Source organism: Dipodomys spectabilis, unplaced genomic scaffold (genome assembly GCF_019054845.1).
Source record: "Dipodomys spectabilis isolate Male_0828 unplaced genomic scaffold, ASM1905484v1 ptg000250l, whole genome shotgun sequence".
Taxonomy (NCBI): domain Eukaryota; kingdom Metazoa; phylum Chordata; class Mammalia; order Rodentia; family Heteromyidae; genus Dipodomys; species Dipodomys spectabilis.
In genome coordinates this window covers 164455-188769 of record NW_024870927.1, presented here as the reverse complement: position 1 = coordinate 188769, position 24315 = coordinate 164455, and the positions used below count along the sequence as shown (strand labels likewise).

Genomic DNA, 24315 nt, shown 5'->3' with positions numbered 1-24315 from the left:
TTCGGAGGGGCGGCGGCGACGGCGGCGACTTCCGGCTTCCTGGCCGTCAAGCGAGCGCTGCCGTCGCGGGAGGCGCCGTAAGTCGGCCACCGCCAGGTCACGACAGCTCGGCGAGGACAGCGGGACGGCAACCTCGGTTTCCAGGAACGCCGCACGTCACCTCACACCTTCCTCTGCCGCCATCTTTGTTGGGGCGGAGAATTAGAAGCAGAGCTCCTTCGGTGCTGCTCTGCTCGCTTCTTCTGGAGCCCTCTGTAGTTCATGAGCTATGCTGGAAAAACACGAGGAGCATAACCCGAGGCAGGGAGTGAGCCTGCCTCCACGCTGAGCGCGCGAGGGAGGCGCTTCGGTTACGTCATTTCCTATGGCTTCAGGAAGTGCGGTGTGCCTGCAGCCGTCCTTGCGGAGGTGCTGCGGGCCCTCCCTGGCGTGGAGCCTGGCGGCAGCGGCGGCAGCAATAATGGTGGCGTGGCTGCGGGGCTGGTGTGGCGCCCGTGCTGACCTTCGTCTTTTTACCCCCGAGGAGCTGGCCCGCTACCGTGGCGGCCCTGGGGACCCGGGCCTGTACTTGGCCTTTCTCGGCCGCGTCTACGACGTGTCCTCGGGCCGGCGGCACTACGAGCCCGGGGCCCACTACAGCGGCTTCGCAGGTACCAGCCCGGTCGCCCGTGCCGGGCCTCCTCCAGCCCAGTCCGGGAGCGTCGTTCGTTCATTCATTCATTCGTTTATCCGCTGCTTGCCGATCCCTCCTCTCCCTTCTTCCCCTCCCTCCCCCCATTGTCAACAGCAAACGAAGTAGCCTGGACTCAGCTATACCATCCTTCCGGCTTCTGGGGCGGGACTACAGCCAACTGTCTGTTCCCTGTACCCTCTCTCCACGGCTGTGCTTGACTTTATTTCTGTCCAAGAAACGTTTGTCTCATTGGTTACTCGTCCCCGCCTCTGTGCCTTGTGCCAGACTTGCAGAGCCTGTGAGGTACAATTACTGCGCACAATTGCAGTAATTTCAATTACCTTTAAATCCTCTGACCCAAAATAATCCTCCTACCCCCAATATTCCCCGAAAAGAATACATTTAATTTGAGTCATTGTTGCTTCTAGTACAGATACACTTGTCTGACTTTTAAAAAGATTATAAACCGGGCACAAATAGCCCACGCCCGTAATCCTAGCTACTCCAAGAGACAGATCTGAGCCTAAGCAGGAAACTTAGCTCTAGTTAGCCATCAAAAAAAAAAAAACCCCGAAGTGGGTGCTGAGAAGATGGCTCAGTGGTAGAGTGCTTGCCTTGCATGCATGAGGACCTGGGTTTGATTCCTCAGCACCACATAAGCAGAAAAAAGCCGAAAGTGACACTGTGGCTCAACCGGTAGAGTGCTAGCCTTGAGTTCTGAAGAGCTGAGGGACAGCACCCAGGCCCAAAGCTCAGGTCCCACGACAGACCAAAAAAAAAAAAATCCAGAAGTGGAACCGTGGCTTAAGTGGCCTTGAGCACAAAGGCTCAAGTACAGCACCTAAGCCCTAAATTCAAGCCCCAGAACTGGCATCAAAACAACAGGCTGGGAAGGTGGCTCAGTAGTAGAGTGCTTGCCTTGCATGCTGGAGGCCCTGGGTTCGATTCCTCAGCACCACATAAGCAAAAAGAAAAAAAAAGCAGGAAGTGGCGCTGTGGCTCAACTGGTAGAGCGCTAGCCTTGAGCTGGAGAGCTGAGGGACAGCGCCCAGGCCCAGAGTTCAGGCCCACGACTGGACCCAAAAAAACAACAACAACAAAAAGATAATGAAGTTAAAGTACAGAAAAGCAAGTAACAGTCATCCTTACAGCCCTTTAGAATTTAGAGTAAGGTGGGCACAATTGTGTGTTCCTGTTTCCCCAACTATTCTGGAAACTGTGACAAGAATCCCTTGAGTCAGGAGTTCCAGGCCAACCTAGGTAACAAACAGGAAGGCCCAGTCCCCCAAAAATAAACATACAAGCCGGGTGCCAGTGGCTCACACCTATAAACCTAGCTACTCAGGAGGCTGAGATCTGAGGATCCTGGCTGAAAGCCAGCCCTGGACAGTTAGGTCGGTGAGACTTATCTCCAATAAACCACCAGAAAACTAGAAATGGTGCTGTAGCTCAAGTGGTAGAGTGCTAGCTTGGAGCTGAAGATCTCAGAGACAGAACCCAGGCTCAGAGTTCAAGTCCCACGACCGACAAAAAAAAAATAATAAAAGTAAAAAATAAACATACAAACAAACCCAACAATTTAGAATGAAACTGTGCGTATGTTAAGCTTCTAAGAACATGTATCAAGTTGGGTGGTAGCCCACACCTGTAATCTTACCTACTCAAGAGGTTGAAATTTGAGGATAAAGGTTCAAAGCCAGTCCAGAGAAGTCCCTGAGACTTATTTGTAAATAACTAGCAAAAAGCCAGAAAAGGAGAGTGGCTTAAATGGTAGTGGGGTAGCTTTGAGCAGAAAAAGCCAAGCATTACCAGCACCAGAAAAAGTAACGTATCAAATTAAGTTTATTTCACTGTCCCTTTTTTATACTTGAGGAGATTGAAGAACATGATTTTCCTTAAGTCCTCACAACTAAACACTGATAGGACATGAACTGGGAATACCAGCCTATCTTCCAGATTTAAAAAGAAAAAGACAAGCCGGGTGCTGGTGGTTCATGCCTGTAATCCTAGCTACTCAGGAGGCTGAGATCTGAGGATCATGGTTCAAAGCCAGCCTGGGCAGGAAACTTTGTGAGACTCAAACCACTAGAAAACTGGAAATGACACTGTGGCTCAAGTAGAGTGCTCGCCTTGAGCTGAAGAGTGCAGAGACCGCGCCCAGGCCCAGAGTTCAAGCCCCACGACCGACACAGAAAAAGAAAAAGACAAATATAAGGCTACTGACTAGGCTGACATTTAATAAAACAACATTCACTGTGGTTATCCAAAGAGGATTGGGAAGCTGCACTTAAATACAAATCACTTATTTCCCTCACAGCTCTTCAATCTTGCAGCAGAAGGCATTTACCAGAGCTATACAGTGAGCAGAAGCAAAGATGGGACTGGAATCATGGATTTTGTTGTTTCTGCAGTCAAGGGCACTTTTTGACACATTGTCCTGCTATATGCTGATGCAGCTCTCATGAATGTGTGCACAAGTGTGGACATAAGACCTCCCATTTCTAGGATGACTTTTCTTTTGCATTGTACTCTAGTGTCTACTGAGCCCTATATAACAATTATTCAATCTCCATTTGTTGATCAATAGCACATATTCTACCTTGCATCAGGTGCTAAAGAATCAGAAATGTCTCAGACAGGCTCCCTGCTTTCCACAAAATCCACTAAGGAAATAGATATTTTCATTTGTTATTTGCCTTTTTAAGATGTATAATTATGAGCCAAGCACTGGTATCTCAAGTCAGTAATCTGAAGATCAAGAGTAAAATAATTCACAAGACTACAGGACTAGAGATGTGGCTCAAGTGGTCAAGTGCCTGCCAGCCATGAGCATAACCAAGCAAGAATGTAAGGCCCAGAGCTTAAGCCTCAGTACCAGCACAAAAGAGAAAATGCATAATCCTGTGGGTTTTTTTTTTTTTTTTTGCTTGGTCATGGGGCCTGAACTCTGGGCCTGGGCACTGTCCCGCAGCTCTTCAGCTCAAGGCTAGCCACAGTGCCACTTCTGGCTTTTTCTGCATATGTGGTGCTGAGGAATCTAACCCAGGGCCTCATGCATGCAAGGCAAGCGCTACCACTGAGCCACATTCCCAGCCCCACTGTGGCTTTTTATATTTAGCCAGAAGCGTGTCAGCGTCACCACTATCTCATCTCAGAAGATTTTTATTACTCCCAAAAGAAACTTTATTGGCTATCATTCCCATTTCTTCCTCCTCTCAGCCTTTGGCAACTCCTCTACTTTATGTACCTACAAATTTGCTTCTGAGTATTTCATATAAATAAGTCTTGCATGTGCCCTTTTTTGTCTGGCCTTTTTGACTTAGCATTGTATCACTGTATATTTGTATATACTTCTTTCCTTTGTATGGTTAAATAATACTGTTACTTATAAATATACCACATTTTATGTTTGATATTATTACATTTTCCTCTATTGTAGATAATGGAGTTAGAAACATTTGTGTATCAGTTTTATGTAAACACGTGTTTTCATTTTTCTTGGGTATTCCTAGAGGTGAACTTATTAGGTCCTATGGTAACTATATTTAATTTTTGTGGAAAACTGCCAAATTGTTCTCTAAAGTCCTGTACTGTTGTGTATCCCCCAGGAATGTATTTCAATTCCAGTTTTTCCACATTTTTACTAACACCTGTTAATGAGATCATGTAAGAGGGTATTGTAGATGGAACCAAGGGTCTTGCATATGTTGGGAAAGCTTTCTGCTGCAGATCTACATTTCCATTAATTTTTTTAGTATTTTTATTATTACCTATTAATTGTACAAAGGTGTTTCATTGTGATATTGATCAAATTCACTCCCTCTCTTAGTCACTTTTTTTTTTAACAGTACTAGAGTTTGAACTCAGATCCCCAAGCTTCCTAGGCAGGCACTCTACATTAGAGCTACAACCCCAGCTCTATTACTCTTTGTCTTTTTTACTGTACTCATCCCAGTAGGTTTAAAGTAGTAACCCATTGTGGTCTTACTTACTTTTCCCTAATTTTTAATATTTTATCTTTTCATGTGTCTGGGTTGGTTTGGTTTTGTTTTTTTTTGGTCAGTTGTGGGGCTCGAGCTCTGGGCCTGGGCACTGTCCCTCAGCTCTTCAGCTCAAGGCAAGCGCTCTACCACTTGAGCCACAGTGCCACTTCTGGTTTTCTGGTGGTTTATTGGAGATAAGAGTCTCATGGACTTTCCTGCCTGGGCTGGCTTTGAACCAGATCTTCAGATTTCAGCCTCCTGAGTAGCTAGGATTACAGGTGTGAGCCACCGGCGCCTGGTTCATGTGTCTGTTGAACATATCTTCTTTAGAGAAGCATCTAGTTTTAGAAAAAAGCAAGGGAGCTTGACACCTATATTAGGGTGTTTAATTCTGATCCTATCTTCTTTGGAGTAGATATGATCAAATCTGTTTGATCCTTTACCCAAATCTATACAGATCATTTGAGTATGTAGGGATGGGGGTGAGGGTGGAGGTGGGGGTTGCATGCGTTCATACTGAGGCTTGAACTCTTGGCTTCTCCCTGTTATTCAGCTTTTTTGCTGAAACGGCTACCATTTGAGCCATACCTCCACTTCAGCTTTTTGCTGGTGAAGTTATTTTAGACAATTGGGTACCCAAGTCAAGAGAATTCTATGCTAAACATTGAGCTTTGATGGCATCTGGCATAGAGGTAGGATTTGATTGTTTGTTTTTGTGATGATTTGGGGGCTTGAACTCAGGGCCTGAGAACTAACTGTCCCTTATAGTTTTTTCGCTTAAGGCTAGTGTTCTGCTATTTGAGCCACAGTTCTCCTCCCAACTTTTTAGTACTTAATTGGGGATAAGAGTCTCCGACTCTCTTGTCAAGACTGGTTTGAACCATTTTCTTCAGATCTCAGCCTCCTGAATAGCTAAGATTACAGGCATGAGCCACTGACACCCGGCTAGAGGTGGGTTTTTTAACTACCAGAGTGGGTCAGATTGTCAAATGATAGGATGTGGACAGTATTTGATGCTCAGAGTTAGCAATCAGTGAGGAGCTAGAGAGGAAGAGAAAAAACTAGGGATATAGAATCAAGGAAATAAAAATAGTGGTTAGGTTTGGTAAAAGTTGCTGAAAGTGAATGAAAAAATAGGACAAATGCCTGGGAGCTGTCTCAGGATCATTTTCACAGAAAATGGATTTCATTTTCTTAAGAGTGGGGATTGTTAGGATATATTTTTCAGAAAACAGATTTTTTTTTTGAGTTGGTACAATGTCAGTGACTTACAGCTGAATCTGTTGGAAACTTCTCTCCTATAGGCCGAGATGCAGCTAGAGCATTTGTGACTGGAGACTACTCTGAAGAAGGCCTTGTGGATGATGTTACTGATTTGTCTTCCTCTGAGATGTTGACACTTCAAAATTGGCTTTCATTCTATGAGAAAAATTATGTATTTGTCGGTATGTTGATCATAGGCTACTTTCATAGTTTTCTTGTGGTTGTGTATTTTCAGTTCTTTGTTGTTGTTTGGGTTTTGTTTTTTGTTTTGCTAGTCCTGGGGCTTGAACTCAGGGTCTGGGTACTATACTTGAGCTTCTTTTGCTCAAGGCTAGCACTATACTACTTGAGCCACAACATCATTTCCAGCTTTTTCTATTTATGTGGTACTGGGGAATCGAACCCAGGACTTCATGCAAGCTAGGCAAGCACTCTACCACTAAGCCACATTCCCAGCCCCCCTGGATGTGTTTTCAAGAGACCAGAATTCTCCTGGAATTGGGCTCAAGGTTAAAATCTGGGTTTTCACCTTAAATTCTGGTTAATGCATCAGTATACCACAGAAGGAAATGGATGGGCCAGTCTTGGGAGAGGATTGCTATTTGCTCTGGCCTCTGGTGCCCAAAGCCTGTTGGTTATCTGCACCATGCATGAACAACCAGCTCCAGGAGGGCAGCTTTTCTGTCTTGCTCTGTTCCTGGCATTAGGCTTCTATATATCCAGGGAGGCATGACACCTAGATCGGTGTGATTCTAACTAAAGTTCCCTTGAACTTTTCTTTTCTTTTTTTTTTTTTTTGTCGGTCGTGGGGCTTGAACTCTGGGTCTGGGCGCTGTCCCTCAGCTCTTCAGCTCAAGGCGAGCGCTCTACCACTTGAGCTACAGCGCCACTTCCAGTTTTCTGGTGGTTTATTGGAGATAAGAGTCTCACGGTCTCTCCTGCCCGGGCTGGCTTTGAACCGCCATCTTCAGATCTCAGCCTCCTGAGTAGCTAGGATTACAGGCGTGAGCCACCAGCGCCCGGCTTCCCTTGAACTTTTCTAAGGAAACAAATATTCTGAGCAAGCTGTCTCCAAGGTGAATGTTTTGCTAATCAAACATTAACCCCAGCTGTTTGGCTATAGCACTTGCTACTTACTGGTTATAATGAGGGAACTCACCTCTTAAATATACCTAACAGTGTACTAAGGCAAACTAGAGACAGTAAGCTCTAGATCCTTTCACAGGCACAGGAAATTGGGGTGGCTGAGGTCCTTTCTTCCATCTGTCTGCAGCTTCACTTCTCACTGGAGCCCCTCATGAACATAGCTAACTTCTGGGGAATGCCATTGTCACCTTACTATTGGAACAGGTCTAAGAAGGAAGATTCGTTCCCTCTTTCTAAGCTTCTCCATGTCTGGTTTTGTCATCACCACTTGGGTTTCCTGTTCTGAGAACCATAACATTTCTTATTAGCTCCTCTGCTCCCTCCACATCTAATCAGTCAAGGCTTTTCTTCATAATATCTAAAGTTTGTATCTTTCCATTTCCAATCCTACCTCATTGTTAGCTTTGCCATCCCAACCTGCAGCACACTTGGGTTTTTCTTAGTCCACCCCAATTGTTCCTGAGTTTACAACAATGTCTGTCAAGCTGTTCTTCAGAGGGCTTGAGGATTTTTTTTCCCCATGAGATTACCAAGTGACAGTTGAGAGATTACTGACTTGGTAAAGAAAACCCAATATAGCTGGGTGCCGTGGCTTATGCCTATAATCCTAGCTACGTAGGAGGTAGAGATTGGGAAAATTGTGGCTCCAAACCAGCCTCAGCAAAAAGAGACTCCATTTCAACTAATACAAAACTGGATGTGATGGTGTGTACCTGTCAGTCTAGCCATGCAGGAAACAAAAATAGGACTGTGGTCCATGCTAACCTTGGGCAAGAATGTGAGACCCTCTAAAAAACAAAAGCAAAAGGCCTGGAGGTATGGCTCAAGTGGTAGAGCACCATTGGCAAGCACAAGTTCAAAACCTAATACTATGGGGGAAAAAAAATCCCACGAAAGAGCAAATATGAGTCAGGTGCCAGTGGTTCACACCTATAATCCTAGCTACTCAAGAGGCTAAGATCTGAGGGTCAAGGCTTGAATCTAGCTGGAGAAGACAATCTCTAATTACCCAACCAAAAGCCAGAAGTAGAGGTATAGCTCAAGTGGTAGACTGCCAGCTATGAGCCAAAATGCCAATGGGAGCTTGAAGACCTGACTTCAATCCCCAGTACCAGCACAAAAAATAAATAAATAAAAAAGAATGGAGCTATATGAGTAAGAAAAGGATGTCAACATAACACCTCATGCTGAGATGGGTTCCAAACTGGTGAGGTTCCTGGTGTGCTTGGTGAGATGAGTGAAGTAGCTTCGTGGAAACAATATAGAATGTGTACAGGGGACATGTTTGGAAATGCCTCAGGATTTTAAAGTCAGGACATATTTAAACATCTGTTATTGATAAATTATGGCTATGGTTCTCTTGGGGACCAGGGATAAATTCAGTATAGTTCCTGCTATTCTGAGGGTTGAGGACCATGCCAGGCTCTTTCCAAACACCAGAACCCTTCAGGATGCATCAGAGGGTGAAGCTGTATTGTCAAGGTACACATTAAAGACAGGGGAGATGGAAGGTGGCTCAGTGGTAGAGTGCTTGCCTTGCTTGCATGAGGCCCTGGGTTCGATTCCTCAGCACCACATAAGCAGAAAAAGCCACAAGTGGCGCTGTGGCTCAAGTGGTAGAGTGCTAGCCTTGAGCTGAAGAGCTGAGGGACAGCGCCCAGGCCCAGAGTTCAGGCCCCACGACTGACCAAAAAAAAAGAGTACCCAGGAGTTGGATGCCAGTGGCTCACATTTGTAGTACTAGCTACTCAGGCTGAAATCTGAGGAGCACCACAGTTCAAAGCCAGTCTGGGCTACAAGGTTAGTTTCAGTTAACCAACAGAAAGCCAGAAGTAGAGGTATAGTTCACGTGGTAGAGCACCAGTCTTGAGCCAAGCGAGAGACAGAGGCCCTGAGTTCAGGCCCCAGTGCCAGCATACACACATACAAAGTACCCAGGCAGCTTGATAGGAAATGTAGTCATTACCTTACTCATGCAACTGTAACCCCTCTGTACAGTATTTTAATGTTTTTATTGTAAAAATATTGTACAGAGGGTGAACAATTACATGAGCAAGGTAATGAGTACATTTCCTATGAAGCATTGTTACCTCCTCCTTTGTTTTTCCTCTACCCTCCCTTCCTCCCCACCTCCACAACTACACTCCTGCATTCCCCCCCCCCCCCCCCGCCTAAATTGTAAAGTTCATTTTTTAACATAGTGTCTTGTACAGCTCATTGTTTCAATGGGTCAACCTGTATCCCTATTTAAGCATTTTTTTTCCCTTCCCCTCCCCAAGCTAGAGAAGTGTATATACAAGATGCAGGGCACCGACATCAAATACAGTGAAAATAGGGGTTATATCGTGGGGGAGGGGGAGGAACATGCAAAGAAACAAAAAAAAAAAATCACAAGGTACATTATAAATATGTTAGGAACAAAAGCAAGCAAGAAAAACTACTTGTGTCCCTATCTTAGGGTTCATTTTGCTTAATCATCTTATTTGATCATACGTACATAGCTTTTGACCTTTTCTGCTTGTCCCAGACATATACTAGTTATTGCAAATAAGGGAAACCATGGGATCTATGTTTCTTTGGGCCTGGCTTACTTCACTTAATATAATTTTTTTCCAAGTCTTTCTATTTCCTAACAAATGGGGCAGTGTCATTCTTTCTGATGGAGGCATAGAATTCCAGTGTGTGTGTGTGTGTGTGTGTGTGTGTGTGTGTGTGTGTGTGTGTGTGTGTGTGTGTGTGTGTGTGTGTGTGTGTGTGTGTGTGTGTGTGTGTGTGTCACATTTTCTTGATCCATTCATCTACTGAGGGGCATCTGGGTTGGTTCTATATCTTAGCAATGGTAAATAATGCTGCAATAAACATAGTTGTGCTGGTAGCTTTAGTATAGTCTTGTTTGTGATCATTTGGGTAAATGCCCAAAAGTGGGATTGCTGGGTCATAGGGAAGTTCTATGTGAATCTTTTGAGGAACCTCCATACTGCTTTCCAAAGTGGTTGAACAAGTTTACACTCCCAACAACAATGCAGTAGGGCTCCCTTCTAGCTACATCCCCTCCAGCATCTGTGTTGTTAGAGTTCTGGATTATAGCCATTCTCACTGGGTGAGGTGGAATCTCAATGTTGTTTTGATTTGCATTTCTTTTATGGCTAGAGAGGTTGAGGATTTCTTCATATGTCTATTGGCCATTCTTATTTCCTCTTCAGAGAAGTTTCTCTTTAGGTCTTTTTTTTTTCCTGGCTACAAGTTTATTCAACACAAAACAATCTCCATCTTTACTGGGGTGGCTGACCACATCCACAACCAAATCCACCTCTAAACTGGAATTCAGTTGCTGACCCAGCCCCAGCCTCCGCTTTCTTGTCAGCACCAGGGGGCACAGCACTCTGTCTGTAGGTGTCTCTGTCAGCTTCACCTTTTGTGAGTCTTGCAGGCTGTTCGCCCTCCAGACCTTTTGGCCGAGGCCTTCCAGTCTCAGGTGGCTGCGGCACAAGGTAGCAGGCACAATCTCAGGGGGCAGGTGGAGGTAATCACGGAGATACTGGATACCCTCGTTGGTCAGGTACCAATAAAAATGCCTCCAGGCAAACTTCCTTCACTTAGCCCCGAAACTTGAGAGAGTGCATGGCCTTCATGACGTGAAGGTTGGGCACATTCTTGTCTGCCAGTTCTGGGTGCTTGGGCATGTGGACATCCTTCTTGGCCATCATAACCCCCTCATTAAAAAGGAGTTCATAAGGGGCTGGGAAGGTGGCTCAGTGGTAGAGTGCTTGCCTAGCATGTATGAGGCCCTGGGTTCAATTCCTCAGTACCACATAAGCAGAAAAAGCCAGAAGTTGGCACTGTGGCTCAAGTAGTAGAGCACTATCCTTGAGCTGAAGAGCTGACGGACAGTGCCCAGGCCCAGAGTTCAGACCCAATGACCAACCAAAAAAAAAAAAAAAAAAAGGAGTTCATAAATGGCAATCCGGTTTTTCTTGGGCATCAACATCATGGTGGCTTCAGGGTCCAAGGCCAAGGCTGGAAAGTCTCTTTAAGTCTTTAACCCACTTGTTTATTAGGCAGCTGTTTCTTTGAGGATTTGTTGTTGGGGGATTTAAGTTTTTGAGTTCTAAGTATATTTTAGATATGAGACCCTTATCCATTGTATGGCTAGTGAAGATCTCCCAATCCATGGACTTTCTATTGATCTTTCTAGCTATGTCCTTTGCCATGCAGAAGCTCTGTAGCTTCATGCAATCCCATTTGTCCAACCTTTCTTTGATTTGTTGTGTTTCTGGGTCTCTATTGAGAAAATCTCGGCCTGTGCCAAGGAGACCTAGGGTTTCTCCTTGTTTCTCCTTACCTCCTGTAATGTTTTCAGGGTGTCTGCTTTGACTTCGAGGTCTTTGATCCATTTGGAGTTGATTCTGGTGCAGGGTGATATATAAGGATCTAACTTTAGTTTTCTACTCCTCTGTACAGTATTTTTACAATAAAAAATATTTTCAAAAAGCACCCACTTTCTAGCACCAAAAAAAAAAAGTACCCAGGCATGGAAGTGTAATCCCAGTTACTCAGAGGCAAGAGAGTCGAGAGCTTGAGGCCAGCCTGGGCTACAAAGTGACACTCTATCTCAAAAAGATGTGTGTGGGGATGATGTGTTGAGAGTTGTTTGATGGTAGAGCACTTGCCTGGCATGAGCAAGGCCCTGGACTCCATCCCTAACATTGGGGGAAAAAAAGATCCTCAAGGATGAGAGTGTACACCTAACAGGCTACTGTAGAGTCCTGAAGTCCAAACCCCAAGAACGTGAGCCTTATTTCAACTGTTTACCCAGATCTATTTACTCTGACCTTGTCTGTTCCTCTGACCTTGCTCTTCTGTCTCCACATCTCCACAGGGACAGTGATAGGAAGGTTCTATGGAGAGGATGGGCTACCCACCCCACAGTTGGCCCAGGTAGAAGCCATGATGACCAAAGCCTTAGAGGCAAATAAACAGGAACAGAAAGAGAAGCAGAAGTTCCCTCCATGCAATGCTGAGTGGAGTGCAACCAAGGGCAGCCGGTTCTGGTGTTCCCCAAAGAGGTAAGCAAGTTTCCATCTGCTTCTTCCACTTTCCCTCCCAAATCAGACTTCTATTTATCCTGTTTGTATTATTCAGAGAATAATGCAATTATAATAGTGAGTTGATTACTAATTCAGGGGAACTTTCTCAAAATACATGTGCTCCATGATAGTGATTTATCTTTGGTTGCACATTAGATTTTCTGGAAATTAAAAAAAAAGACTGGGAGTGAGGGAACAGAAGACACTGTATGAAAAGAAATATACTCATTACCTGACTCATGTAATTGTAATCCCTCTGTACATTACCTCTAGAATAACAATAAATAAATTTTAAAAAAGATAATGGCAAAACCTCTATCAGTAACTGAATAAGAACAGTAAGGTTGAGTCCTGGGCATCTTCCCATCTCCAATACCCCCAGAGTCCCTGCTGAAGAACGAATGCTGGTTTGGGAAGGAGGAAGTATGAATAGTATATCTTGTTTAGTCTCCTGTGGCCTCCATTTCCTGTTTGTCAGTACAGAAATCATTCCTACTTGCAGAAGCGTAGGGTAAGGAGGTGAGTTACACTCTGGTGTGTTCAGGTGCTTTAAAGTACTGTGTACGGGGCTGAGAATGTAGCTCAGTGGTGGAGCACTTCCCTAGTGTGTGTGAAGATCTGGGTTCCATTCTTAGCAATGCAAATTAAAAGCAAGAAAAGAAAAAGAAAAGCCCTGTACATTCTGATTCCAGGAAGTGCAGGTTAAAAATGGGAAGCCCTCCCCTGGGAGAGCAAAATGAGGTGAACTAGATTAGAAATGATGCTATGAGGATTATTCCAGGTTGTTTTGGGAAACTGAAGCCTCCCACTCCTCCTGTCTTTCAACCATCAGGCCAGCTTGATTGAAACTGCTTGATTCTGAGTTTGCAAGAGATGACTTGAACTACCCTGAGATGAGTTATGTCTCTCTGCCCAGTTGAGAGGTTGCCAGACTGTGTTGGGACAGAGCAGAAGCCTCCATCCCTGAGGTCTGGTGACATCAAGAACAGGACCTAGGGCAGGCCAGCATAGCTCACAGCTTATAGCTATGTGTCAAGGCATCCCAGAGAAGGCTGACTCAACTGGCCAGGGTCTCCTCGTTGGCCACCACCACCAAGTACCCAAGATGCTGTGATGGGGAAGAAGGCTGCTGGAAGGCCATTGGCAGGGGAACCCTCCCTGAGATTACAGTGCCCCTGCTAGGAAGTGATGCTGCCACCTCAAAGGGACAGGGATAACTGGTGGCTCCATTAAAGAGACATAGACTCTGTCCTCAGTCTGCAGAAGTTGGGATTGGCACTACATTGGGGAAGCTGGAGGAAGTCAGAGAAGTCAGGAGACCAGAGGCCTGAGGTTGGAAGTGCAGCAGCTTTTGTTCATTTGCATGTCTCAGAGACTTGTGAGTTCACACTTTTTTAGAAGTCCTCTTTCCTTCTGTCCTTAGTGGAGGTGTAAGCAGAGACTGGATTGGTGTCCCCAGGAAACTCTATAAACCAGGAGCCAAGGAGCCCCTCTGCGTATGTGTGAGAGCAACTGGTCCCCCTAGTGACCAGCTGGACAACCCTGTACACACAAATCGTGGAGACTTGGATGACCCCAGCTTGAGAGAATACACTGGCTGCCCACCTCTGGCCATCACATGCTCCTTCCCACTCTAAGTTTGTGCTCAGTATGTTGATGACACTTGAGAAAGAAGTCTTCCCTTGACATGTGCACCTCCAATGGATTCCAGCATAAAACAGGAGGATCTAGGACTCTGATCAATCTGTGCAAATGTGTCATTCTGGTGCCTGAAGCAAGATTCTGACAACCTTCCTAGTGCCTGCGTTCTTTAAGCCTGTTTGGATGTTGTTTCCTAAGTCTGCCAGCTGTCTTCCTCCAGAGCCCTCAGATACTAATGGGCACAAATGTAACCAACCCAGAACTAATGGGACAAATGAGATGCAACCAACCCAGAACTAATGAAATAAATGAGAAAAATCTGAGCTCCACCTTCCTTCCCTCCCAAGGATTCCCATGTGGCCTGCATCAGCTGCCAGCATGGCCCCTTCCTATTACTCCAGTCCTGTGGGCACCTGGAGCATGGCAGGGACTGTGACTCTCAGCAGAGACAGGCAGACATATCCCAGGAATCTCTATGGGGGCAGGTGGGAGAGTACTGGGGTTTTCTTGTTTTGGTGTTGGCCAGTCTTGGGATGTGAATTCAGGGCCTGGCCACTATCTCTGAGCTATGTTTGCTCAAGGCTAGTACTCTACCACTTGAGCCACAGTGCCCCTTCCAGCTTTTTCTATTTATGTGGTACTAAGAAATAGAATCCAGGGCTTCATGTATGCTAGGCAAACACTCTACCACTAAGTCACAGCCATAGCCCTTGAGTACTAAGGTTTGAATACAAGGCCTTTTGCTTGCTCAGACAGGTACTCTACCTCTTGAGCCATGCCTACAGCCCTTTTTTTCAAATAGGGTTTGCTTTTTTGCCCCAGCAGCCTCAACCTGTCATCTTCTTGTGTCATCTGTGTTACTGGGATTATAGGTAGGTCATACCATTCCTGGTTTGCCCAGGTTGTCTTTAAACAGTGATCCCTATCTCGGGCTCATGAGTAGCTAGGATTGTAGGCATATACATTCATGCTTGGTTCTTTTCTCGTTGCTGTTGAGACAGAATCTTGCTATGAAGGCCAGGCTTGCTCAAACTCACATATCTCCTGTCTTAGTCTACTGGGATTACAGGTGTGTACCACCTGTGTGTACCACCTGGCTGAAGCTGTGCATAGTAAAAGCATCCTATATTACTAACTCTACACTGGAAAAGCTTGTGATCTCTTGACTTTTTTTTTTCTTTTCTTTTGTTGGTCATGGGGTCTTGAACTCTGCACCTGGGTGCTGTCCCTCAGCTCTTCAGCTCAAGGCAAGCACTCTACCACTTGAGCACAGCGCCATTTCTGGTTTTCTGATGGTTAACTGGAAATAAGAGTCTCATAGCCTTTCCTGCTTGGGCTGGCTTTGAACCTTGATCCTCAGATCTCAGCCTCCTGTGTAGCTAGGATTATAGGCATGAGCCACCAATGCCTGGCTTTCATGATTTTTGTTCTAAAACCTCTACCTTCAGGCAAAGTTGAATTTATAACCCAAAGCCCACTGACTTGATTAGAGCTGGGCAAGTACAGTGAGATGTGATAATAAAATGTGATAGGCTAATTCTAGACATATTTTGATTTCTATGGATGCAGCAAGTCCAGAAAAAGCATGGAAATTATTTCTTTTAAATACTAAATATGTTTGAAAAAAATCAGAGGTGGTTTGTTTTCAAAAGAAAAGTCTGCATTTGGGGCAAGAAGTTTTATAGCTCTACAAAGATACCTGGTTAACCTAAAATAAAAGTTGGGGCAAGCCTACAAATGCCAATATAGACAGTCCTAAATTAAGTTGGCTAGGCTTGAAACCTGTCTAGTGCTGTGTATAGCCAACGACATCTACCACCACCTACATTTGATAAAGTCCATGCCTAGTTACCTCCTGAAATGCTAAATTTAAGTAAGCAGAGAAGGGCACTGAGTTTCTTTTTTGTTCAGATAAGGAAATAAAGACCCATCCTGGTCTAGATTACTGGCCTTCACCTCATCTCTCACTCCCTGCCTCCCCAACCTGTATAGTATCTTCTAGCTTCGGGTTCCTTCCTTTAAGTGTACAGTGAAGAGCTCACTTAGTACTCAAAACACTATAAATACACTTAGGGTGCCCACAGTACCCGAAGCTCCTGTGGCTACCAAACCTAATTACTTTCACAGTGAACATTTTTCCTGCTCCACAGCAGAATCAGTTCTGTACTTGCTGTTCCTGTCAGGTTTTGTCCCTGGGGCTTGAACTTGGGACCCTGTGCTCTTGCTTATCTTAAAGTGGTGCTCCCACTTGAGCTGTACCTCCTCCAGTTTTTTGTTTTTAGTTGGGAGTTTCTTGATTTGTCTGCCTGGGCTGGCTTGAACGAGGATCCTCAGATCTCAGCTAAGTAGTAAGGATTATAGGCATGGCCACTGGCACCTGGAAAGTCTCATCTACTTTGATCTCTATGACTTTTGACATTGATCCAGGGGATTCCTTTCCCTCTCCCTGAAGCCTGATCTCCCTCTTCCGTAGGCTCTTCTCCCTTACTTTAGCAATTGTTTACACCTCCAGTCCTGCCTGTTTATACCTCCAATCCAAATAGTTTCCTCCAGCTTCTCTGCAGGTTTGTAAACCCTCCTCTTTGACACCTAACACTTAACTAGGCCTGCTCTCCAGGTGAGTAAAGGCCTGGCAGTGGGCCAGAGTCCCTCCCACTTCCCTGCCTCCTAGCCCTTTCTATTTCCTGCCTCCTAGTCACCTGCTAAAGGGATTCACCATTCTCCCTTGTTCACACTGTGGCAAGGCTTCTTCATGATAACCAGAGACTTCCGTATCTTACAAGGCCCAGCACAACTCTTCAGCACCTTGGTACAGGAGGCCCCTTACATGGCCAGCCAGTCTGCTTGGTCACTGCCTCTCCCATTTCTCCCCATGCACGGACTACCTCCCATCCCGAACCTTTTACTACATTAGGCCTAAAGCGTTTTCCACAATCTGTTTGCACTGCCCATGAATCCCATTTCTTTCCCATTAGTCCCTGTATTCAGCCTACTCCATCCTCTCCTGGGTGCCTTCATTAACCAATGGCCTAGGTAGCACTCTGGTCCACACAGTGCCCCATGCTTACTTCCTCTCACAGTGATCTCTAACCATGAATTGCCCATCAGACTGCAGATTCTAAGGACAGGCCAGTACTCAGGTTGGTATCCCTACAGCCATAGTACCTGGCATGTGACAAGGGCACAGAGTTAGCTTTTATTTTGAAGATGGGGTAACTAAGGCTCAGAAATCTTAGGGTCACGGAGAAATGGAGCTAAACAAAGCACTTAATTAAACTGAAGGTTTCAAAGCAGAGCTTGTAGCCCACTCTGGCCTTGAATGCTTGATCTTCCTGCCTCTGCCTACTGAGTACTGGGCTTACAGCTTTGGGCCACCACACCTGGCTTTGTGGTTCTTGATTACTGATTCTGTGCTATTTCTACTTCCTCCATATTCCCATACATCTCTATTCTCCAGGGACAAGAGTGGACTGAAGGGCTGGGAAGGTGGCTCAGTGGTAGAGCACTTGCCTTGCATGCATAAGGCCCTGGGTTCGATTCCTCAGCACCACATAAGCAAAAAGCTGGAAGTGGCGCTGTGGCTCAAATGGTAGAGTGCTAGCCTTGAGCTGAAGAGCTGAGGGACAGCGCCCAGGTCCAGAGTTCAGGCCCCACAACCAGACCCCCCCCCCCAAAAAAAAAAAAAGAGTGGACTGAAAGAGTAAAGCTGGAATGAGACCTTATTCTGAGTTCCCAAGAGCTCAAAGCTTGGCACTTGAAACTGCAGTTCAGTCCTTGCCACTGCTCTGGTCCTCCTTTAGTTACCCAGTAAGTGTTATGAAGTGCTTACCATATGCAAGGAGGCAAGGGGTAAGGAAGCAAAACTCCTGGTCTCAGGATCTTCAGTGTGGTGGGGTAAACTCCTGATTAGAGCACCACAGGCCACCCTTTGTATAGGAGTGCAGGATGTACATACCAGAACCAGAGTGGTGCAGACTCCCACAAAATAAAGTGCACTTGGGCATTGCAGCCAGAAGTGTTCTTTGATGGTAGTTGGTGGGTGCCTAGCCTTTGAGCTCATTATCTAAGACATACTGACTATCTTTAGAGACCTGCTTAGTGCCCTGCCCAGTGAGAATTCATTTCCTCACTGATACTATCCTTACCCTGTGGTGAAGTACTTACCTACTTCAAGAGAGAACATTATTCTAGAAAGCCAAAGGGCTCTGAAGGAGAAGCTGGTAATTACTGAAAGCTGCTCCCTTCTCGCCAGTGCGGGAGGCTGTAGGCAATGCTATGGGGGAGGGCAGTTGCTCCTTGATTCAGGGACACTGGTGCTTCAGTCAGATTTGCTGGCAAAGAGAAATGGAGGAAAACTAGCTTATGTTGGACAACTCTGCCAAGCCAGGCCCTGTTCAAAGTGCTTCCTTCTCAGGTCATCTATGTTGGCCTTCAGTGTATTCCTTTATGATGCAGACAGGCGTTAACTACCCCCACCTTTTCTAGAGCCACCACACCTACTCCCCACCACAAGCAGCCAGAACCAGCCATTATGGCAGACACTCCGAGCCTAGCCTTTCACCCAGCAAACACGGGCAGCTCCCTGCCAGTACCTTGAGGAGACATGTTGCCTTTGAATTCTGAGACTGTGGTTCTCTATCAGTATAAAAATAAGGAAGCTGGCGTATTTGTCATTACTTGGCAACTTCTAAGCACACAGAAAAGAGGCCTGTCAACTCTGCTCCTTGTCTTGATTTGCTCTAGGAAAAGCTAAAATCTGGCTGGGGACAGGTTGGAGCTGTACTAGAAAGAAGGGAAAGACACAGTTCATTACTCAACAGTTCCCTCTAGGCAAGCTGAAATAGGTAAAACCTGTCACCTCTAAGGCACAGATACAAGGAAATTTGCCCAGTACTGTCAGCTGACCAGGGATAGAGCAGAACTAAAACTCAGTGCTCTCCCCTGGCTGCACAGAACCATGACTTTTGAAATGTGTATGACTGCTGCTTTTACTGCACATGTGACCAGTAACAGTGTGATTGGCACTGTCTGTCCTGAGGGAAGCTGTAGGGTTACTTGGGGTTATAGAGCAGAAACTTCACATGGTTGCTAACTATGAGAAAAGCCACTGGAGAATGAAATATATGACCAAGCTCTTCTGAACTAAGAGTAAGCAAAATCAAAGTATTTTGAAGGGAAAGAATTTGAGCTTTAGTTTGCAAAATTCATACAATGGGTGTTTCTTTAGATCACTAGATTTGTGATTCCTAAATCTTTCTTGGCACACAAGCCCACAGTGCCAGTAGGAAGCTCATATAGTGGAATGGGAGAGTGACTGTCCGGATCCTTTGGAGAACTTCTATGAGAAAGGAGACAGACTGCATCTGGGACCACACACCAGCATGGTAGAGCCAAGTGGCACAGTGCTTTAGGCATTTGCTCACTAGGCCTATAGCACCTATTTTCTAACTGCTGTCTGGAAAAATGTTGGATTTTTAACTTTCTTAGGGTAACTGTTGGTATTTATTCAACAGTGTATGCTAAGAGGTGTTTTAAAAAGTTTGTGTGTGATGCTCATTTGTGCTTCTGCACTAGAAGTAACTATAAATGTCTTTATTGAAGTTTATACTTTAAATGCACAATTTTACCTCATTTTATTATAAGGAATTGTTACAGAAAATGCAAATTTCATATTTTGAAAAATACATTCCATCACAGACTCCAAAGAAACAATGCTGATAAACGCCATGGTCTAGTATGCTGTCATCCCACAGTGACCACCATCCCCAATGGCTTGGGAGCTCAGGGGGTCAACTTCACTGTGTGCCTGCAAGTTCTGCCCAGTCTCTGCCCTTGCCCTCCCCTTGGTACCACAGGGATGCCATGGAACAGCCAACTCCATAACATCTGCCTAACAGGCCAGTCAGCAAGTACAGCAGACTCCTAGCTAAAGAAAACCAATGTTATTGGTTATAACAGGTTAATATTATTATTTATGCCACACAAAAGAGGAACTGTACTGGCAATGATCCTCCAAAGGAGGATCATTTAAGGCATCTTAAACTTTTGGGAATTTATGTTTTGTTTGCATCTGCCACTCAGCTCTTCACTAAATTACTTCACAAAGTGGCTTCCAAATGTCTTTCGAGAGCTGCTTCCTCTGTGCTGCTCCTCTCCTCAGCTGGGACAGGGACACTCCGGTGCTGCATGTGGTCCTCCTGGGTATGTCCTGAGGGAATCAGTGTCTCTAATGGAGGTGCACATTTACTTGTGCATGCTGATGTCACTGCCTGTTAGGTCTAAATTATATGGTTCAGCTGTGTTCTTTTTCTACATGTAAAGAAACCCAGTGTTCCTCCCCCTCCCACAGCTGCTCTCTACCCCTTATTTGTGGACAAGACTAGTGCAAGAGTAGTCCAATGAAACACAAAGAAACTGGGAAGAATGTTAAGACCACATGCAAAGACCCATTCAGGGACAGAGGGAGGAAGCTGACAGGTGTCAGCAACAATTCAACAGTCTGAGGTAGAGGACCAAAGGTCATGTGGACCCCACTCCCTGAAGAGAAGGTGACAGGTGAACTGAGCCGTCTAACCCAGCCTCAACTGAATTGTTAAATGGAGCTGATAGTGCACAAGCACAGAATCCCAAATGTTCTATCAGTCAGTGAGACACCACTGAGAAGCCCACAAAAGCAAAGTCCTAAGAGTAGGCACTTAAGTTTGAGGGACATGTGTGTGTTAAAAGGATCACAGCAAACTAGTTTAAGCCATTTTCTTTATACATAGTTTGACCTCTGTCTTAAAACTGTTAAGAATATACTTTAAGTCTGGCAATAAACAAGAGGCAGTTTAAATGCCAATTCAGCATAACAGTAGTGACTAATGTAGCAAATCACTTTTCAGAAAAGTTTATTATTCTGCTCTATTCATTCATAATTGGCAACCTTTAGAATGAATAAAATTAACTTTTTGCTATGAGTTCTCAAGCTACAGATGAAAATTTGACAAGAGCTAGGCAGTTTTGTCAGCAGAGATAGCATAAGAAGGTCAGAGTATGTCTGCTCCCTGCCAGGGCAGTGTATGGTAGAGCCCTGCAAGGTAGCCACTCCTTAAGAAACCTGATGAGTGCAGCCTACTGGCACTCTGACACTGACACTGCAAGGTCAGAGATCTAAGACTGGCACAATTGTGCCAAGTTCACACAAATGCATCAAGGCAGAACTGAAAAGAAAAAGAATATCCCCCAACCTATGGCTGGTCAGTATCATTGCTGTTCCTGGACTATGAAGAAACAGAAGTTGAGCATGATCTTAAGATTTTAAGTGCAATTATAGGAAAGATATTGAAATTGGTGTGGAAGGGTAAAGGCAGAAGTCAGCCTCATCCCTGACTGATACTCTATCCTCCTTGCTCCACTGGGAAAATTAAAAGACTATATGCATACCAACTACTTCGATTCATATCTGAACCGAAATTACCTTACTTTCTGATGAAAGAACCACACTATCTAATAAGTCCTTGTGGCCCATTTTAGGCCACAGAAATAGAAACTGACACACCCTTCACATGGTCATTGCCAAAATGCTTGAGCTTTTCTATAAAAATTCTATATGTAGTGGGGTACATTGGATCTGGTCTGTTTTTCCCCCCTTTTAAACATTGTGCACAAGCTCATATTAACACAGACAACATGTATCTTACAAATCAATTATTATTTTTTAAGTAGCACTCTGGTTTATCAGTACATTTACCCACATACTTAGGCAAAGGATGTATGAGTCTACATACATAGAAGACATAACACTATCTGAACGAAGCAAAATGAGTATTTAGTCCCTTTTACACATACTTCATTAATGCAAAAAAATGTAGTGGTTATTAAATGTCTGAAAAAATCAGTATATATTATTGAGATTGTTAATCTGAGTGTGTGTGTTATATATGTGTGTGTATGTGTGTGTGTATATATATGTATATATATGTATATATTTCAGGTATTGATTACCTCAGAGTTGTGTTTTTGTTTTGTTTTTAAAAATCAATGTTAGAAGTTTCTTTCTCAAGGTGCATTTTTAGAAAACTGGCCAAACCTTCAAAAGAAAAGTTAAAAACACCTCAGGGTTAAAATATTATTAAAGGTCCAAGTAGTCCTGGGATCCTCACTCAGCATTCAAGCCTTCCAAAAAATATTGCTCCTACTCAACTGGGCCTTCCGGCATCAGCTCTAAGGAAGCAGGGCAAGCTACACAAAATGGGAGCCACAACACTCACAGAATCCCAGGCAAGGTTTCAGCAAGAAGCACTTTTTTTTTTTTTGGTCATGATAGGGCTTGAACTCAGGGCCTGGGCACTGTCCCTGAGCTCTTTTTGCTCAAGGCTAATGCTCTACCACTTTTAGCCACAGAGCCACTTCTGATTTTCTGGTGGTTAATTGGAGATAAGAATCTCATGGACTTGGACTTTCCTGCCCAGGCTGGCTTTGAACCACAATCCTCAGATTTCAGCCTCCTGAGTAGCTGGGAATACTGGTGTGAGCCACCAGCACCAGGCCAAGAAGCATTTATATTGAGACAGGACATGATGTCCCAAGGCTGGAGTTGCACCTAGGACTGAAGTCTTGTTTATCTCCTTTCCAGCTGGATTGTATGAATTTCTTGTTCCAAGAGACATACGTGGTGGGAATTTTTCCTTTAACAGTGTGGGCCAAGGTGAGTCCAACTTGAACACTAGAATCACTGATGCAGGGATGTGTGAGGGTATTTTTGAATATGGAATTTTAAATTGGAATCATCAATAATGCAGCTATATAAAAAGTGCAGCACAATAAAAGTGCATTTCCTCTTCCACTCACTAGTGGCAGTGACTGAGGACTTCACAGACAGGACGCAGGAAGACGAGAGAATGAGACAGCTGTTAGGCGTCAAGCTGCCACACTGCACTCCTGACACCTCAGCAGCACAAACACTGGTAAAGCTTTCAGTTGTTAAGGCCACGATTTTTCAGCTCTCATCTTTGAACCCTGTTTAGAAAGATTTCACCTTTTTAAAAGGGGTAGCTCACTAAAAATATAGCTTAACTTTAAAAAGAAAAGACTTCAGGGCAAGAGGATCCTATTATCTTTATGAAACACTGTGCAGAAAAGTCCACAGCCACTTACTCTAGAATGAAGCCAGTTCATCCACAGCAGCTTCCTACACTGTCAGGCTCTGCCTCATAAGTCAGCCCAGGCAGGAAGAATTTGTTGAATGCTCTGAGATGAACACTAAGCTACTGAAAAGGAAAATGGTCTCCAAGTATCCCTATATGTTGCTAGTGGAAGGGGTTTGATTCCTATCACATTTATCAATCGGGCTAAATGGCTTGGCCCAATTAGTGAGACATATAGTGAAATCAATCACAGTCTGACACACTGACAATCACACAGAATCCGTTGAACTGGATCACACCATGGTCCTTAATTGTTCTGTCTCCTGCCACAGGAAGACCATTGTCAGCTCCTGCTCTGGATATTGATCAGAGCAGCTGCTGGGGAGGTGACCAGGGCCATGGCCTAGACCCAACTGGGGGCTCACTAAGAGACCCCACCCAGAGTCAGTACATCAAAGCAAATGTTGCATACTCGCACAGGCTTGTTCAGATCAAACTTTATAATAGGAATCTCCTTGGTCGAGCATTTATGGCAAAGAAGACGTCCGCAGTGGCGACTGTGGAGACAAAGAAACAAACTATGAGATGGGCTCTAAAGAACAGCCTGCCCCACACAGGCAGACAGGGCCAGCCCATGACTGCTGCTCTGGTGCCAGCATGAACAACTGCAAGCCAACTCATAATTCATAGGTAACTTAGTCTATAAAAATGAATTTCTGGGCTGGGGAACGTGGCTCAGTGGTAGAGCGCTTGCCTTGCATGCATGAGGCCCTGGGTTCGATTCCTCAGCACCACATAAGCAAAAAGAAAAAAGCCAGAAGTGGCGCTGTGGCTCAAGTGCTAGCCTTGAAGAGCTGAGTGACAGCACCCAGGCCCAGAGTTCAGGCCCCACGACCAGACCCCCCCCCCCCCAAAAAAAAAAACAACGAAATTCTAAGTTGGGCACTGGTGGCGCATGCCTGTAATCCTAGCTACTCAGGAGGCTGAGATCTGGAGGATCATTATTCAATGTCAGCCTGGGCAGGAAAGTCGGTGAGACTCTTATCTCCAATAAACCACCAGAAAACCAGAAGTGGCGCTGTGGCTCAAATGGTAGAGCACTAGCCTTGAGCTGAAGGGCTGAGGAACAGTGCCCAGGCCCAGAGCTCAAGCCCCACGACCGACAAAAAAAAAAAAAAAAAGCCTAACTAATAACTGAGCTTAAGTGATAGTGAGTTTCCTGGTGGAAGCCCCAGTCCTCAGTCCTATAGTATCTCCTGGGCACTGTGAGGTGATAAGTCATCTTAGTGACATAGGCCTGGGGCCTGCATGCCCTTGCCCCCAGTGAGTGCTCACCTTCCCTTCCCTATGGCTCTCCCAAGGCAGGATCCTGCCAAGGTCTATCATCTCCTCAT

At 45.0% G+C, this 24315-nt stretch overlaps 2 protein-coding genes and 1 pseudogene across 3 annotated transcripts in view; 1 reads left to right on the top strand and 2 right to left on the bottom strand.

Moving 5' to 3' along the window:
* The first annotated feature begins 102 nt into the window (after positions 1–102).
* Positions 103–14116, top strand: LOC122124832 (neuferricin). 2 transcript variants are annotated; one of them, XM_042699427.1, is made up of 4 exons: positions 350–650; positions 5961–6101; positions 11945–12131; positions 13576–14116. In XM_042699427.1, the coding sequence occupies exons 1-4, from the start codon at positions 365–367 to the stop codon at positions 13787–13789; spliced, it is 828 nt and encodes a 275-aa protein (XP_042555361.1). In that variant the 5' UTR covers positions 350–364; the 3' UTR covers positions 13790–14116. The 2 variants fall into 2 exon arrangements, with proteins under 2 accessions (XP_042555362.1, XP_042555361.1); XM_042699428.1 differs by lacking the exon at positions 5961–6101 and having other exon boundaries at positions 103–650.
* Positions 10299–11763, bottom strand: LOC122124844 (annotated as a pseudogene).
* A 9088-nt stretch (positions 14117–23204) lies between the features above and the next one.
* The window catches only part of Ankfy1 (ankyrin repeat and FYVE domain containing 1), a 117672-nt gene continuing 116561 nt past the window's right edge, over positions 23205–24315 (bottom strand). The window contains exon 25 of the mRNA XM_042699426.1: positions 23205–23478. Coding sequence (XP_042555360.1) covers positions 23346–23478 — 133 coding nt within the window. The 3' untranslated portion in view covers positions 23205–23345. The remainder of the gene's footprint in view (positions 23479–24315) is intronic.